The 19,674-nt window shown below is 36.6% G+C and overlaps 1 protein-coding gene across 2 annotated transcripts; it reads right to left on the minus strand.

Moving 5' to 3' along the window:
• Window positions 1–12,212: 12,212 nt before the first annotated feature.
• On the minus strand, window positions 12,213–19,449 carry LOC146638312 (uncharacterized). 2 transcript variants are annotated; one of them, XM_085367591.1, is made up of 11 exons: window positions 19,142–19,449; window positions 18,299–18,526; window positions 17,911–18,064; window positions 17,639–17,711; window positions 17,050–17,365; window positions 16,471–16,566; window positions 15,633–15,943; window positions 14,323–14,504; window positions 13,774–13,943; window positions 12,956–13,170; window positions 12,213–12,445 (listed from the first exon to the last, which is right to left on the minus strand). In XM_085367591.1, exons 1-11 carry the CDS (start codon window positions 19,447–19,449, stop codon window positions 12,213–12,215), a joined length of 2,286 nt encoding a protein of 761 aa, XP_085223717.1. The 2 variants fall into 2 exon arrangements, with proteins under 2 accessions (XP_085223717.1, XP_085223710.1); XM_085367584.1 differs by having other exon boundaries at window positions 17,050–17,392.
• Window positions 19,450–19,674: the final 225 nt, after the last annotated feature.

The following is a 19,674-nucleotide window of genomic DNA, read 5'->3' on the forward strand; positions in this document are numbered from 1 at the left end:
CCGGAGGTGCAGAGAAGTACACACCCCCATCACCATCAACGCCGCTGCTGTGGAGAGAGTGAGCAGCTTCCGGTTCCTTGGTGTACATCTGGCTGAGGATCTTACGTGGTCAGTACACACAAACAAAACAGTGAAGAAGGCGCAGCAGCGCCTCTTCTTTCTCAGGAGACTGAAAAGATTCGGCATGAGCCCCCGCATCCTCAGGACCTTCTATCACTGTGCCATTGAGAGCATCCTCACTGGATGCATCACCACCTGGTATGGCAACAGCACCGCCTACAACTGCAAAGCTCTCCAGCGAGTAGTGCGGTGCTCTGAACGGATAATTGGAGGTGAGCTTCCCTCCCTCCAAGACATCTACAGGAAGCGCTGCCTGAGGAAAGCGGGGAGGATCATCAAGGACTCCAGTCACCCCAGCCATAAACTGTTCAGACTGCTTCCATCAGGAAGGAGGTTCTGCAGCATCCGGTCCCGTACCAGCAGACTGAGAGACAGCTTTTTCCATCAGGCCATCAGACTGCTGAACACGTCATAGACACCTCAGCTTCACTACTGGAACTTCAACATTATGCACTCCACACTGTATATAAATGCCACTTGTTTTGCACATATTCAACTCTGTATATTTTATATATTTTATTATTATTATTATTATTATTTTTATTTTTTTTTATTTTTTTTTACTATTTAATTTGTAAAAATGTGTATACACACACACACACACACACACACACACACACACACACACACACACACACACACACACACACGTAGGAAAATATTTAGTATACACATCCAGAAATGCATACACTATTATATATTGTACATATATTTATTAGTTTCAGGTTGGCCATTCTTGTATTTTGCTCGTTTGTGTTGTTGTGTTTGCACATCTCTGTTGCTTGTGGGGCTCGCACACAAGAATTTCACTCGCATGTGCTGTGCCAGTGTGCCTGCACATGTGATGTGACAATAAAAGTGATTTGATTTGATTTGATTTGATTCAACTCATTCATGTCACCTAAAAGGTAAACCTGTTTCTCCATCACCTGTTCAGCTCTGATGATTCAGTAAGGACATCTCCTGGTTTCATCTTCATGTTTCCCTCTCACCACATATCCAAACCGATATCATGAGCAGCAGCATTTACTGTGGCTCCAGCAAACATCAGCTGATAATAGAGATTAATATTAAATAAATTTTAACAACAGCTCATCAAGCTTAAATGTGCTGCTGTTGTTTAATGTGACATCCGCTGGTTTCCTCTTTCTGGCGCAAAGTGGGCGATAGACAAACAAGAGAGAAAAGCCAATCAGCTGATGATTGATCAGTTTTATGATTGAAGTAGGAACAGGAGAGGGAGGGGAGAGAATGAGAGAAGAAGAGGCAGCTGTGCAGTGTAAACACACAGAATAAATCCAGCTTTGTGTCTTTTTCCATTATAGCTAAAGTACGGGACAAACTGCATTCCTTCTCAGCTCAATACAAAACCTGTAATGTTTTCTCTGAATGAGGGACCATTCCATTTTTTAAGGAGCATTTGGCAACTCTACTAACTAACCTTATGAATAAAATAAAGTTCACTATCAGCACCCACCCAGCTGTATAGAAACTCCATCATGCTAGCTAGCACGCAGTACTAAACTTGGTTTATATCTGACCCAGATAGACTGCAGGTCATAACTTCTTACCTGAAATTCAGTTCAACTGACACTCGGACCGGCGGCCGCCCCGGGTCTCTCCTCCTCCTGCCTCTCCTTCCCTCATCCACCCGCTGGCCTCTGTGGAAGCTCCGCCATACCCACCATCCTTCAAACTGAGTTATTTTTACACATCAGCCAGTATCTGGCCAATCCACCACCTCTCATTGTTCATGCCGTTACAAAATATATATATATCATCAGCCCATAAAAACAAAAAATCATGCCCGGTGGGCCGATGGCCAGTCCAGCTACGGTCGTGCCATCAGTTAACCCAGGGTTGCCGACCCCTGCTCTACAGTATGTTGACTCCCCCATTCATACTGAACAGTGGATGATTCATGCCTTTGGTTCCTGGCAAGGCTAAAAGTTGAAGACTGGTTTGGTCAACAGGTACTAATCACCTATACTAAGATGAGATAATGAGCTTGTAACCTCCACTATTGAGATTTTCTGATGAATAATATTGTTTACTGTCTAGTAAAGACCATCCAACAAGTTGCAATTCTAATATGTTTCAAGTATGTTGCAGATATGCATGTTTGAGTTTTGTACCTGTGGAGTATATTAATACAGCTTGCTAACCTAGCATGCTTGCATTATGTGATACTTTAGCTTAGCTTACATTTGTCACCTTTGGCTCCAAAACACAACATGATGACAGGTTCAAAAGTAGAGTGCAATACCACTGGGTGACATGGTGGCTATATGCATGTTTATAAAGACTGTAATACATGACTTTCATGCATGCAGCATTAGCTGTTACTGGCGTTTCTTGAGCTTAAAGCAGCAGATGATAGGAAAAAAAGGCAAATATTTCCAACCAAATTACAGATTCTTCCCTTTTCCATTTTCATGTCATTTCATATCACATACCCCCGCTTCTGTCTTTTTGTTGCTTTGCAAGCTTTCAGTTGGAGGGAACTTTGTGTCCACTTTTAACATTTCCAACCAACTGAAAAGTACAACTTATGAAAGAGTTTTTCAAAAAGGATGCTGCCATTCACATCATCTGAAAGATAAACTCAGGGTGGGCGTTCAGGGGTAAAATATTTAAATCTGAATGGCCCTTTGTCAGGTCAAAATGCTTGCTCTTGACATGTCTTCCACAGCCAAGAAAGGAGACAAAGCGAAAGAGGCTTTGCACACCATGTTGCCACCATTTTCCATCATTAGTGATCTACAAAGCATTTTCCATCAGGTCAAATCTCATGAAATGGCTTTCATACACACTGCAGTCATTCAGGACATCTTTTTTTACTACAAATGTGTCCCTTAAATGTCAAAAAATGGATGTTCCCTGTCGTTATAAGGTGTTTAATGCAAATTTTTAAGGGATAGGAGACCTGTATGTCCGCATAAGTAAATATGCATGAAAATGTGTACAACTGGAAGAATGGGCAATGTTGAACACGTTAAATGTTTGTGTGAGGGTGTGCATGTGTGGTGCATTCAAATACTTTTTTAAAATAAATTTCACGGTGCTCTAATTTGTGAAACCACATTCTTAGCCAGCCAAGCATATTCTCAAAGTCTCTGCTATCCCATAACTGCAACTACCGAATATACAGTTTTAAATTTTACTTTTGAATCTCTTTCCTGTAACAAGCTGCAGTCACAAAAAAGGCTTTGCTGGAAAAATGAAGAAATAGATTTTATGTCCAATTTCTCTTTACTTTTGTTGAGATTTTCCAGTTTTGTGATTCTTGTTTTCCTCTTTTGCTTTTCAGTTTCTCTTCTACTCTTTTCATCTTGCTCTTTCTTTACCCGTCTTTTCTTCATTACCGTTCTCTTGAACTTGAGTCTCTGGCCCTCCTCCAATAAAAGGAGAAACGTTTCTTCATCAAACTGAAGAGGACCTCGAGTCTATTCAGCACCAACTCCTTTTCAAGTGGAAAGGACTTTTCTGTGATGACCTGTGTGGGAAAGACACAGAGGTCTTTTATAAGGTTTTTATAAAACTCAGTTAAAGAGAACCTCTCCTTTCTCTCATTCTCTTGTTCTTTCTCTCTTTCCATTTTCTTTCCATCTTACTTTCTTTGCTGCTGCATGCTAATTCAGCACAGTCTTTTTATAAGGCTCACTGCTCGCCTTCTCCCAAGCTCCCTTGTCTCTGTTGCTGAATGAGGGGCCACCTTTCTCGCTTCCTTTTCTTAGTCATTGACCTGCTTTTGTACTTCAGACCTCTCTCTTGCTTCCAATAAAACTGTCTGTGCTGCAGGAAGTAAATTACTAAGCTGTTAAATGTGGTATACCCAGGATCAAACCTTGTGCTTTGTGTGGAACGAGTCATCTTGGTGTCAAGGTACTTTCTTGATCCTTTGTGAGGATATTTCATAATCAAGTGTATGCTGAAAAAGTGTCAACAACATGCATAGTTAATGCTAATGGAATTAATTGATTCTCAGAGATTATCCTACCATTACTTTTGTTTTCATTTAATAGCATGAACAGTAGTTTGTATGATGCTAATGCAGGTCTCAGACTAAATAACATTTTTGTTTATTACAGGTTAAGCAATTATGGAGTCACAAAATCTCACCAGAACTGGGACACTGTTGTCCTATAAATCGTGACAGTTCACTTTCACAGCATGCATAATGTCATTAGGACGTAGGTGTTAGCTAATGATTTCCAGAAAACAATGTACATGGACAATAGCAGCTGAGGTAAATGTGTGGGCTAATCAAATTTTAATTATAATTTTGGCTTCCAATAATTATAAAAACAAGACAGTCACGACAAAAAGAGCCTCTTTAGGCATCAGTTTTCACTAAGAATCTCTTGTGTTGTTATACACAAGCCTCATTCCAGGGGTAGGCTTTCACCCCCTCAAAAGTCCAAATTCACTCCCAGTTTCTTTCATCCAAAGTGACAGAAAGACAAGAGAAGAGACTCAACCAGCTAGATCTGTCTGGAGGGAGTCAATGTTATTAATGATTACAGTTGCCTTTGATCTCCAGATCATCATGCAACCCTTCACAGGCTTGTGAGGTTGCTGCAGCATGGGTCTTTTGTTGTCCACATCAGAGACTAAATGGTGGAGACTGCAGGCTGGGTGGAACCCAGTGATGCTTTGCTGGATTGATTTTACAGTTGATTTTAGATGTTGTTGGGTTATTTCCCTCACCACCTCCACCCCTTTCTCACAAAAATAAGGGATCACTGTGGTAGACCGTGACATGAATTCTACACTGCTACTCTTTCTGTTGAGACATTACAAGGCATCTTGGATACAATATAGGTTTTAATCCACAATGGCACACTATGCTAAACAACATAATCAGCTGTCTTGAATTATGACAGCTTCATTTTCAGTCCAATGCCCTACATCATTCAGGTTTGGCTATAATAATTAAACTGATATTGAACAGTTTGAACCTGACATTCTGGACACATTTGTTGATAGTCCAGATTTTATGAATAAGCAATGACCATGTAAAGACCAAAAACTGCAGTTAATGGACCCTGCTATAACTCGTCCCCTTGTGTACTTTAAATTCTGCCTGTGTACTGAAAGCCTGATTTAGCTTCTCCTTCTGTTTCGTAGAGCTCCATTGTTTTACAAAAAAATTATTAATAGCACATCAGTGTGCTACTGCAATACTCAGGTCAACATGTTCTTTCACTGCCACATACTATGGCCCTTTTTTTGGTGATTTTTCGTTTTTATGGGCTGATGATATTTCTTTTTTTTTGTAACGTGATGAACAATGAGAGGTGTGGTGGATGGGTCAGATGCTGGCCGATGTGTAAAAATAACTCAGTTGTTTGGTGGTGGCTATGGCGGAGCTTCCACAGAGGCCAGCGGGTGGATGAGGGAAGGAGAGGCAGGAGGAGGAGAGACCCGAGGCGGCCGCCGGTCCGAGTGTCAGGTTGCCGACCCCTGCCGAATTTCTTACCTGAAATTCTTACCTGAATTTCAGGTAAGAAGTTATCTCACATATACCATGCTGGAGCTATATGAACTCTCTGAATCTGAGTAATATTTGATGAAAACTACAATGCCCAGTTACTCTGGGCAGTGATGTCTGGGCCTGGAGCTGACACCAAAATGCAATCCAGTGATAATAAGAAAATAAGAAAAGGCACACACACACAATTACATCAGTTTTTGTCAAACACTGTCAATAACCCTTCAAACGAAATCTTCCTGTTACAAAATATAATGAATTCAAATGAAATGACCAACCATAAAAAGGAGTTCTTTGAAGTTGAGGATTTCAAGGCAAACTGACATTCTAATTATTGAATTATCTTCAATTAAATTCATTCTTTCATGGTTTTTGGCAGCATGCTTTGTTTTGTAGGTCATACAGGAGGATCTCGAGTGGCTCTAAAGGAAGGGAAACATATTCTTTAAGGCTTTGGAGTCAAATATACAGCTACAGTTCATCCTCCAGGGCTGAGCAGTGCTAACTTTGGAGCAAATATTGTTTTATTCTTAATTCTGTCCCCTTTCGCCTGGAGTCAAAGCCTTAGATCTGTAGTAGAAGACATTAGGAGGGAGAAGAACAGTTTCTGTTGGGGCGAAAAAAAGGGGACATATTCCAGTGATCAAATGATTTTATTATTGTAAATCAAAAGAGAATAATTTAATAGCTGCCTCACTCACTTGTTCCATCTCAAATGTATTATCACTCGTCATTCTTTCGCCTCTGTGTCTTTGTTTTTCTCAGTCTCCCTTCCTCTTCTGATGTATACATGTCTTTGATTTTAGCAAATCAAAGGACACAGGCCTATGAAAACTGCATGATCTCAGACCTTCTGTGGAGCCACATGTGGCCTATGTCAGGATCTTGGCTTTTCAAAGTTTACTAGGCAGGTCTTTTGCAGTGCATTGGAAATTCAGCAACATAAACCACTCAACATATTTCCCTTTAATTGTGGAAAGCATCAAAACCAAAGCCTAAAATTCAATTAAAAAACTATAAACACTGCCAAAAGTGTATGAATACCTTAAATTGGAAGAATTTCATTTCAGAATTAAAAACGTTTCAAAGGTTTATGCGCTTGTTTCATGGGAAATGAAGGGATGTTTTTGCGGATAGAAATAATATAAAATAACAATAGGCATATACCATTCTGAGATCAGATGATGTAGCAATAGCAAATCAGCAAGTCAACATCTCAATTGACAAATCATTTCTTCTTAATCACCTTGTGTTTAATAAGAGATGCTATATGTTGTGAAGCTTCTAATGATAACTCCTTTAATAGTTCAGCAAGGAAAACCTTTCCTTGATGTATCCCAGGTTTTCTGTGGCCATGATAACATCCCCATAAACATAAAGACATCCTCACAGCACAGCCACTATGCTTTTGCTTTATAAGAGATGATGTGTTGCTGTAAATTAAACTAACCCATAGAACTGAAATTATCTTCACTATCTACGTGAAACAATACTGCACCAGAATACAGATATTATTACACAGAACTGACACGCTCTATTGGCCATTTTGAGCTAATAGTAAACATTTTACAGGATAATATATGCATTTTTAAATACATTTTGCTACTCTGTACTGTTTCTTTCTGTAAGTTAAATGAAATTATCTAATAAACACAGGAGACATGTCCAAAATTACTGATTTGTTCATTAAATGTTTGTATACATGATTTATGCACCAATTTGTGCCTTACTACCTTTTTTTAAATGAGGCCCAATGTCCTTTTGAAAGATGAATGGAAACATTTATCTAAATACCTCATGCCAATGGTTAAGCACGGTGGTAGAATTATGATCATTTGGGCTTGTTTTGCAGCCACAGGACCTGGATACCGTGCACTTATTAAGTTGACCTGGAACTCCTCTGTATACCAAAGTATTCAAGAGTCAAATGTGAAATCATCTGTCTGACTCTCTCAAGCGTTTTCATGTTTAAAGTTTCTGGTAGAATTGTGCAGAAACAAACTGTGAAAATTACTCTTAATTGGCATTTACTCCAAAACTAGTTAACGAAGTACAGGATCACTGTCTGCAAAACAAAAAAATCACTCATATTCACACAAGAAACACTTGGCTTTGCTGTAATTTGTGTTTGCACTTGAAGTACTCTATATTGCCAAAAGTATTCACTCGTCTGCCTTCACACACATATATACTTGAGCGGCATGCCAGTTTTAATCCATACCACTTCAAGGCTGAGTGGCTGTCATTCCCCATCATTTCGACTTTGTTATAATACCACTAACAGTTGACTGTGGAATATTGAGTAGTGAGGAAATTTCACAACTGGACTTGTTGCACGGGTGGTAAACAAGTCACCACGCTGGAATTCACTGAGCTCTTGAGAGTGACTGATTCTTTCGCAAGTATTTGTAGAAGCAGTCTGAATGTCTAGATGCTTGATTTTATGCACCTGTGGTTGTGAAAGTTATTGGAAAACCCGAATTTAATACTCGAATAGCTACTTTTGGCAATGAAGCATACATGATTTAGAAAAATTACTTCGTCTACACATTACACTTACACAGGCATCTCAGCAGTGGAAACCAAACCACGAGGCTTTCTGCACACAGTCTTTGTGCTGATTTGGAAGCCCTGCTCTCTAACTTTATGTGGTCCATTACTTTGTGGTATTTCTATATATATATCCATCTCTCTCTCTCTCTCTCTCTCTCTATATATATATATATATATATATATTATGGAATGCCCTTTAGGAAAATATTATATATATATATTCCAACCAAAGTCTGAATATATAGAATGAAACTTGAATATATAGAATGAAACTTGAATATATAGAATGAAACTTGAATATATATAGAATGAAACTTGAATATATAGAATGAAACTTGAATATATAGAATGATCTTTTGAATATATAGAATGAAACTTGAATATATAGAATGATCTTTTGAATATATAGAATGAAACTTGAATATATATAGAATGAAACTTGAATATATAGAATGATCTTTTGAATATATAGAATGAAGCTTGAATATATAGAATGAAACTTGAATATATAGAATGAAACTTGAATATATATAGAATGAAACTTGAATATATAGAATGATCTTTTGAATATATAGAATGAAGCTTGAATATATAGAATGAAACTTGAATATATAGAATGAAACTTGAATATATAGAATGAAGCTTGAATATATAGAATGAAACTTGAATATATAGAATGAAACTTGAATATATATAGAATGAAACTTGAATATATAGAATGAAACTTGAATATATATAGAATGAAACTTGAATATATAGAATGATCTTTTGAATATATAGAATGAAGCTTGAATATATAGAATGAAGCTTGAATATATATAGAATGAAACTTGAATATATAGAATGTATGAACCTCATTTTTAGAGATGATGTGTTTCTGAATTCTCTGCCTTTACAAAATGGCATCAGCTGAACTATTTCAGTACTTTTTAGAGCTTGACAACTGTTTTGCGACAGCTGTTCAAACTGCAAATGGTAGAAATAATTTGGAATTTATACTACGTCACCTTGAAGAACACGTTTTCATTATTGCAACATTTCTAGTGCTCATGAATAATGTTCAACAAAACGTTTCTGGGAGAAGATTATGCACACTTCTTGAGGGAATTTATCAATCACTGATGGAGATGTCAACTGAGCTAACACTTCGAGCAGAAGCTGAAGCACATGTTATGGGCTCATTATATCATTCTACATCTCAAAGAGGAAGGCCAAGGTAAGTGATAAAAATGGAAACAAATTCATTCATAATGTGTATGGCACTTGAAAGAGTCAAGAGATGGCAAACAAGATAATGAATGCAAGAAATAAGAAAGAAGTTAACATATTTCTTCTTTTGTTTCTAACTCTTTTAGGTACAACATACCAGCTACTCAGCTGACTGACATGCGAGACTTGGGGTTTAGTTGGATGGCCATATCTCAAATGTTGTCAGTAAATGTTCGAACACTGTACAACCACAGGATACAACTAGGTTTAGTGGACTATGGAAATTTTAATAATATTTCAAATGTGGATCTTGATCATCTCATTACTGAGATTCTTACACATACCCCTGGCTCAGGAGAATCCTACATTAGTGGTAGTTTGAGAGGAAGAGGAATCAGAGTTCAGCGGTGGCGAGTGCGAGAACGTTTAAGAATAGTTGATCCAGTGGGAAGAGCTTTGAGAGGACGGAGAGCAATTCAGCGGAGGGTCTACAATGTCACTGTCCCAAATCAAGTGTGGTATGCCTTTTTTCACGTCTTAAATTTGATTAATGTTAATTATTACTTCCTGCATTGTAGTAATATAATATTTTGTTTGTGTTTTAATAAACAATGTTGTATAATGTCTGAGTTTAAAATATTGTTTATCTCCAGAAATAGTTTACATGACAGAAGTACAATGTCAAAGTCATAGACCTTTATTTTAATGTACATCTAGTGTCATAATAATAATATATTTCTTCTTATTCCAGGCATATTGACACAAACCATAAGTTAAATCCTTGGGGGTTTGTGTTTCATGGAGGTGTTGACGGCTACAGTCGCTGCATTACCTACATGAGATGCTGCACAGATAACAGAGCATCAACTGCTATGCAACTTTTCCAGAGTGCCGTTGATCTCTTTGGCCTCCCACAACGTGTCAGGGGTGATGCTGGCAGTGAGAATATTGATATTGCACGGTTTATGATTGAACATCGAGGGCCAAACAGAGGAAGCTTTATGGTTGGACGAAGTGTGCATATTGTGTCAGCATACTTTAAAGACCTTTTCCTCTTTATGGAAAATGTTGGGATTTTAGATAGCACTGATCCATTTCATATTAGGGCTCTTCACCATGTATATCTTCCAAGAATTAACAGATCTGTGGATGAATTTGTAAATCAGTGGAACCATCACAGCTTAAGGACAATGGAAAATCACTCCCCGCTGCAGCTGTGGACTGTTGGAATGTTGCAACTTCCTCAGCATCACAGACCGCTCAGTCAAGTGCACTTCAGACATCGTTCTTACCATCACCAGCAGTTGACGGCTGACTTGAGGCAGATCGACCCCTTGAGTGACGATGGAAATCATGGGATAGAAGTTTTTTTGACAGCATGCCGCATGCTTCAGTTAAGTTATTAGTAAATTTGTTTGTGTTAATTAAAAAATTTATTTGAGTGCCAGACACTAAAAATTGTGAAATATCATGATACTGAAAAGGGTCCAAGACTATTATTTAGGTAAAAGAAAGGTAAGATAAAAAAGACTGGTTTTATCTTCATATTCACTTGTGCCATTTAAATCATAAAAGTAGACAAATAAAGTGTTTAGACTACACTTTTCTTTCATGACAAACCATACTTGTCACAGTACAAAATGTTACAGTATATGTTACATATGATTGTATGATGTACTAATGTATCTGTTAATAAACAGGAATTATGATTCATTCATTAAATAAAATATGTTATACATTTTAAACTCTTTAAACTTTTTTTTAAAGACACAAATTACATAAAAAGTAGAAACACAGAACACTTTATTTGTGTATTTCCAGTACCCATAGGAAGGAAATAATATTCTGCAGTAATAGGGCTGGTCTTAAAAAAACAAAATGAAAGAGGAAAAAAACCCCAAACAATCTACAATGAGCCTGTGTTATCAAGTAGTATAGTAAAATATGCAAACAAAATCCTTAAAACACTCCCTGCAAACCAGGTTATGTTTATTATCATTATCATTATTATTATTGTTTATAATACTTTGATAATATATAATAATTTGATAAGATTGTAATGTCATATAGTGTGATATAATGTTCATATTTCAACCTGTAACATAACCAGGTTTGACCTAACCAATGTCTGTCACATTTATAGACAACTTTGCTGCCAGTGTTGGAGATACTGTCTTTCTACCTTTTAGTATGTAGGGTTACTGTAATACTTTTCAAAACTTTACCAAAACCTAACAAAAACATTTTTAAACCTGTGAGTTAAGCTAAAAGTTAAATGATATTAATACAAAGTTCTGTGTAAAGCATAAATGTTCAAATGGGACACTGAAATAAAGCTTAACTCATCTCATTTGAAAATTCACATTATGTGGAATAGTTGAACACAGGAAGCATTTGAGAAAACTTAATTCTATATAACAATGAGATTGTGGCATATTATTTTGCTCACTGCAGGGGTGCTAAATAATGTAATGTTACTATGGGTCATACCAGAGACAAAACATGCCATATAAGCAGGAAAACAAATTAACTACAATCAAAAAACAAAAAAATGCCCCACATGTATAAACTGAAACAAAATTATTCTATCCATTCTCTTCGGCTTATCAAATCCATGTCTGATTTGAAAGTAGTGTGCACTGCATGAACTGGTATTTAAGCTGTAATTTGAAAGACACACATGAAGCTTATTTAGGCTATACAGTCCTACTGCTGTCCAGGGTGTACTCTGATGCGGGGTTAACAACATTAACAAAAACAAGAAAATAAAAAATGCATATGCAAAATAGAAAAAAACCCAAATCCTCATCATGTCACCAATCCTTAAGAAAACACATCATGCTCTTCCAAATCCTGGTGAATTCCGTATTGCAAAATCCATGTCTGATTTGAAAGTAGTGTACACTGCATGAACTGGTATACGAAGGATATTTTCACAAGTATTGGCCACTGGAAATCTGCAGTTAGTGACGAACTCAAGGCTTGGCTTTGGAGAAAAACCCAGGGCTGGTATGCTGTCACATCCAGTGCAGAAAACAAGAATATCTTCCAAAGAGACATCATTTTCAACTATAAGATAGAAAAATACAAAATCATAATGATATTCTGACTAAGACTACTGATGTACAGATACATTAAATTACTAAAAGATTAAATCAAAAGTGAAACATGTATATATTTTTAAAAGTAAGCTGTAATTTGAAAGACACACATGAAGCTTATTTAGGCTATACAGTGAAACCACAATGTCAAAAAAAGAAGTTAGTGGAGACCACAACATATTAAATGTACGTGGATGCAGCAATAGCCTATTATTTGTACTCAGTATACAGGATTGGTAATAATTTATTTATTTAGTTATCCTCCTATTTATCCTGTTATTTATTTATCCTGTTAATACACTGAAGTCAAACTGAAATCACATTTGGATACAATGTTCTTTGTAAACCCAGCACTTGCATCAGTACTATCTATCTACCTTTTTTGTTATGGCATCTATGTCTGTAATTTCATGATGCTGCTGCACAAAAGTGAGAATTTTGATTTATGGTCAAACAATGTGCCAAGTAGTAAACTCACATTCTGCCTCCTGAAGATAGTCTTGCCAGAAAGCCAGGGTCCGGCACTCATCTTGAAATGCATTACTCCCTCGTTCGGAGTGAATGATCTGGAATAGATTCTCCATATCAGTTGCTCTGAGAGCCATTCCAGCTTTCACGAAAAGGCACTTCATCTGAAGAGGGTATGTCTGTAGAGCATCTAGGACACCTAGAGACCTCAAGCCATCTCTGAACCTAGCCAAAATAAAACAAAATCAAATTGTATTTTATATTACTATTATTATATTTGTATTTGATTGGATTTGGAACCTGTATCATAACAAGAGGTTTTGAGGTTTTATCAAGAGACATTTCTGAACTAATTACATTTTACTTTCCTGTGGACTGCTGTATCAGAGGTGAAGAACATTTTTCCCCTTACAGGGCCAGACTGTCTTAGATACAGATAAAGAATGCCTATACATGGAACAACTGAGCTGAAATATGATACACAGGGACCTGTCATGAATTGGAGTAAAAGTGACAAATTGCTTTCAAATACATCTGGTCTCTTGTTCCATTGGCATACCTTTTCTGTCAGTCTACAATCAACCCAAATGCTACTCAATTTGAATCTATTTTTATTTACATATTTAAACACATGCCTACATCGGCACAGATACGTTTTATGTGAATTTTAATTTCATGAATGAAAGATATCTGTTTTGTTATGAACTGTACTAGCATGGAGCGCTACAGACCTGTACCACCCAAACAGGCTAATACCCGTTTCACAACACAGTGACTTTAGTTTGACAGGCTTAATTTTTTACCATTACAGTATGTGTTTAGACATACCTTTCAAAAGGTGCACGGGTCCGTTGAAGGACATACCAGTGAGCCAGATCCAAAGCAGTTTCTTGTTTGTTTTGAAGTGTTATGCAAACATTGTGACCAGCAAGACTGATCAAGTTGGCTGCCTGTGCAACTGCATCTTGCAGCTGTAGATCATTCTCGGCCTGTATGATCTAAAAACAATATGAGGAAATTATAAAATGAATTATTTGACTCTACTATTTAGTAGAACATACAAAACTAATAGCTTCAGTGTTTAATTAGTACATTAACCCTATGAAACCCCATAACCGATCAGGAGGCTGAGGTATAAGTTATTAAGCTGGAAAACAAGTGCAATCATTAAATTCTGTAACCAACAGAACCAACAGAACCATGACCTGCCACACACATTTTTAGTTCTTCCTTCTTGTAGCCATTAAAATGTTTGATCTGTTACTAGAAAGGTGCAGGACTCGGGCAAGAAAAATTAGGGAAGTGTTAGTAAAAATGTTGGACAAGCAAAAAAAGACCTACAATGAAATTGAAAGAACCAAAGGAAAATATGCTCACCGACTGCACTTGTGACCTTGTTTCCTCATCAGTAATATGATCAGTGCTGACTTTTACATTGTCTGGACCCTTTTGAAGACACTCATAGAAGAGTTCAGACAAGAAACATGGACTCTGTCCCCCATGGGCAATTGACATTGCCATGATCTGGCCAGCATAGTAGTATCCATTATCTTTCATTGCTGTTAACAAATAAAATAAAACATCATCTCAAAAGCTTGCATCATTATTTTTGTTACTGTGGCATTTTTTATAGTACAAGTTACCAAATATTATTTCTGAAAAAAATATTGCCCATACAGTTGCACCCATAATAGTTTGGATAATAACAAAATCATCTTAATTTTGCTGTGCACCACCACCTTGGATTTTAATACCAAACAATCAAGATGATACTAAAGTGCAATTCCTTCGAGGTATTTTATTAAAAAATGGCACCAGCTGATTAGGAATTACAGTCAATTTTATACATTATCCACCATCTTTAAAGATGGTTGCTTTAGACAAGTGATTGAAAGCTAACACCATTTTATGTATTATTTTTTAATACAAGGATTAAAATTCTTTACAATTCTTTACAGCCTTACAGTCAGATCAGGTAACTGAGCTGGCTTGTTATGCTTTGGGTTATTATCAATTTACACTGTCCAATCAATTTAGCATTTGCATTTGGCTGAATCTGAACAGATTGCCCTTTACACTTCACAAATCACCAGTGCTATCATTGACAACAGTAGTGGCTTGGTTCTATGGCAGCTACTCATGCCCGTGTCATAACACTGCTTCCACCATGTGTGACTTAAGCTATTCTTTTCTTTACTATGCTTTTCTCCTTCCATCATTTTGGTTAATCTTGGTGTCATCTGTCCATATCTTCATAGTAGTATAGCATAGTTCTTTTAGATGTTTTCTGGCAAAGTCCTTCCAGTTATTTACTATTGCACCTTGTTGTAAAACATCTGTGTTTCCATTCATAAGTGCATCTCTTGATTGTTGAATTACACCATATCAGTCATTTGAATAATTACTTTTGAGAAATGAGAGAGCATGTATAAAAATGACCAGAATTTCTAAATATGTAGTACTGTTTCAAACCTTTCAACTAAAGCAGACAATCTTCCCTTCAGTCAATCTAGGTTTAATTTTTTAAAATCCTCTGTGGTGGTACAAAAATTCTGTCATTGCCAAAAAAATGTGTTTAGTTAACTGTATGAGATACTAAACTCGTACATGTAATCACAAACCAATTGATGTATAATGTATTGATGTAAAATAAATCAAATGGCAACAATTAATAAAATCATAAGTACCTTTAGAATTGCACGTAAGAACTTTAGCATTGGGTGGACCTTCAAAGATGCCAAGTTTGTCCTTGACTTCACAGAGGCAAAGTCGGAAGAACTCCCGAGTAGGTCCTCCATTGTCAACAGCACCCTCAGATATTCCATAGTCATCAGTAAACTTCACATCTATTTTTTTCTCTGGTGAAAAATTGGATCTGCCCATGGCTCTGGATGCTCCATCCCACACATTTCGCCTTATGATGTTGAAGCGTACAGTGCTGTCATTATTTACTCTAGTAACAATCTGCTCCAAGATTCTCTCTAAGCTCTGGACGTCACTGAAACATACACACACACAAAAAAAAAAAAACAGTAAAGAAATATACTAGTCTCAATGGCAATAACCCACCAACAGAATAATGATGTACCATTCTTAAGACTGTAATTGATATTTAACAAAAAAGAGATACAAATCAAGAATGTTTGTGATAATGGAAAAAAGATTAAGTTTAAGTTAAACTAAGTTTACATTTTTATCTTGTCATAAATACACTAGTATTTATAAATAGTATAAATACACTATATAAATACAAGCAGAACAAGAAAAACAACAAGATCCAACACTGACAACCAACCTCCATTCAAAAAAGTAAAAATAAACCAAAACATATATCAAGTAAAATATAAGTAATCTGATAGCCTTGGTAATCTTCAAATGACAACAGAAATCACAGGTTGCAGTTCGTAGTTTGCTTATTCAAACTGATCCAAAACTAGACAGTAGATGACTCCTTTTCCGCAACAAACATAAAATAATGGTTAATATGTTGACCTTTCAACATGTAAAAGTTTGTGTTGTACTGACCTTTCACTTGCACTTGAGTCTAAAGACCTTGAAATGGCTTCTTGGAGGTCGGGGTCATCTGACAGGTATTCTTCCTCAAACAGGCCAAGATATGTACTGCAAAGCCAGAATGTTTTGTAAATTATTTAGTTAAATTACATATAAATGATGTTGACAGAATTACATTATCACAATACATAGATTGGCCTCAGCATTATTAAAGTTGTGTGGGATCATCTTGACAGAGAACAGAACAAAAAGCCTGGAAAACTATTCCTGAACCATGCTTAAAGAAATTCAATAAAAAGAAGACATCACCATCAAGAAAGCTTGGTTAAGAGAGTTCAAGCTATGTTGAAGACTAAAGTAGCTCATATCACATTTTGAATTTTAAGCTCATTAAAATTCTACAAGTTTTGTTCTACTCTAATATACTGCGCTTCCATGTCTGTTTGTAGACAGAATTTTGTAGACTTCAGTAAATCACTGCGCTTCTTTCCTATTTTTCCAGCAAAATACAAAGAAAGCAGGGGTGGGTCATGACTTTTGCACAATATAGCTCAAAAGATTAAAAGATACAAACATGTACAAAACACATACCTGTAGGATGTGCTGGATAAACTTGGCTGGGTAGGTCCATTGGACACACTGGAGGTGTTACTAGAGAAGACACGTGTGTCACCAGTAACACTGGCAGAAGAACCCGCTGATAAGCCAGGTGTGTTGTAACTGACAAAGGCAGATGTTCCACTGGAGTAAGGCTCATCCTCATCAGTAGCAACGACAGCAGGATTGGTGGACATTGTGAGGGTGTCAGCAGAGATGGAAGATTCAACAGTACAAACATCTTGGGTAGCAACGCACCAGATGACCTCATCATCAACAGACATGGACTGTGCGTTAACAATGGGAATGGCTGAGGGAACTTCTTTAGAAATTTCAACTGTGAGAACACAAAGAACAGGAGTTTAACTTTTGAATAACATCTAATCACATTTATAGCTTTTGCTTTTCATGTATTTAGGGGTACATTTCTTCCTGCTCAAAATATTAAACTAAATTTAAATATGATTTTAACAAAGACTTGACACTTAGCTAAAGACACAATGCCTAAGATGACTAAGTAACAGACACTGAACCAACTTAATTTACAGTTTATTTGGAGCGACTTTTAGATAGGAATATTTACCGCATTTGTCAGAATTCAACGTTTCTGTGAAATCCTGCCTGCTTGTATGGCTACTCTCTCCATCAGAATATGTCTGTAAATTAAAACAGATAATACATTTCATTATACTGACAACAAAATGTCATAATAAATATTAGTAATATGTTTATGTATTATGTATTAAAACATAATACAAGTGACAATGTTTAAGGGAGTTTAAAATCCATCTTTGCCTTTTTCACTCTCATTTTATGAAAATACATACATTTGCTGAAATGATCAGGATTACTTACTGATTCATTGTCCTCACATAAGATGACCTTGTCAGGTCTGACATAAATTGACTTCTGATAAAACAGTTTTTTCACAAGGTCTCCATTCAAAGTCTGTTTGGAAGTGAGTGATGGCTCAACTAGTTTGGTGTGGCATGCCAGCAAAATCTGTAGCCTAGGGGAGGAAGAAAACATAGTGTATATGAAATTTTTGTTAAGGCTAACAGACTGCAATACAATACAATACATTAAAAGGCTTAATTTTTGTTAACTCTAAAAGATATCAATCCAGTCATCTGATCGGTGCTCCCAGATCCTTTTTGGAAATACCCAAAGTTGACCTTTAATAGTATAATAATCTAAGTAACAAAAAATATATTTTTTTTATAAAAAAGGATCTAATGCTTACCTGCATCCTTCAACAACTGGCTGGAAGGCAGTCCTTATTGCCTGCATTACTTTGTCTGAGTCCCAGTCACAGCTAAACTCCAGTGCAGATTTTATATGTCCATTTTCAAAAAGCCAAGCTTTTTTGTTACGCCTTGGCACATGTGTAGTTAGATGGTCTGGCAAGAGAATCACTTCTTTGGTGAAAGACTGAGCCACAGAATGTGACCTGCTTAGTTGTGCTGGAAACCTAATGGAGGATAAAGGCAAATTAAACATTTCTGCATGTTATATTACACTTCTCTGATCAATGAAGTACATTTAATTAAAAAAATACACCATGCTGTACACATGTCTAATCTGCATTAATAAACACCCTCTAGCCCCATGGTAGCTAGGATAGGCTCTTGGAATCCTGAATTGGATAAGTGGAAGAGAATGGATGGATGAATGGATGGATAGATGATGGAAGATAGTGGGATGGATGGGTGGAGAAACTTAACAATCACATAAACAAATGTCTTCAATTCACGGAGTACTTTTTGTTGCTTTAAAAAAGGTTTCATTAAATTATATACTGCCAACAACTATGTATTGTAACAACTGATGTGCTTTGCTTTTACACAATGTTTGCAGATTAAGCTTACGGGACGTGAAATATTATAGAAATGTTTCCACAATTAAACAAATTAACTGTTGTGCACAGTTTAGTCTCCACGTCCACACGCTGTCAGTCTATCGCACAGTTTTTTTGTTTTGTTTTTTTGTGATATTTTTGTTTACTTAGCTTCGTCGAGCAATTGAAACCTACGGGCTATTACTAACCTTCCACTAGTAATTTCAGTGCATTTAGTTCTGTTCTTACCTCTTCTGCCTTGGGCCCTTTCGAGTAAAAGGTCTAAGATTGTAGATGGGACCTGTTGTGGGGCACTCCTGTGATGTGGAAGGCACGTTCTCCATAACGTTAGCTGGATAGCCAGGGGTTATCTGACCGGAGAGGTTCACTGCATTTGGTCTTCCACGATGAAAAAGTGAATAAATTTCTTCATCAGTAGTACGATGCGGTACACTAGTACAAATATTAGGTTGGCCAGAACATGCATTTGCCAAGGTGTTAATTAGCTCCTCATTACTTAGAATTTGAGCCACAAAATTCCGTGCGGACTGGCTCATAGTGCCATTCCTCGCAGGTACAAACAAGGAAAACACTAGATGGCGCAAGCGCCTCCGTGACGTCAAGCTTCATTCTATATATTCAGAAGATCATTCTATATATTCAAGTTTCATTCTATATATTCAGAAGATCATTCTATATATTCAAGTTTCATTCTATATATTCAGAAGATCATTCTATATATTCAAGTTTCATTTCATATATTCAGAAGATCATTCTATATA

Source organism: Diplotaxodon limnothrissa, linkage group LG2, assembly GCF_057381915.1.
Source record: "Diplotaxodon limnothrissa isolate DT_005_m linkage group LG2, D_limnothrissa_male_GT1.1, whole genome shotgun sequence".
In the NCBI taxonomy this organism is placed as follows: Eukaryota; Metazoa; Chordata; class Actinopteri; order Cichliformes; family Cichlidae; genus Diplotaxodon; species Diplotaxodon limnothrissa.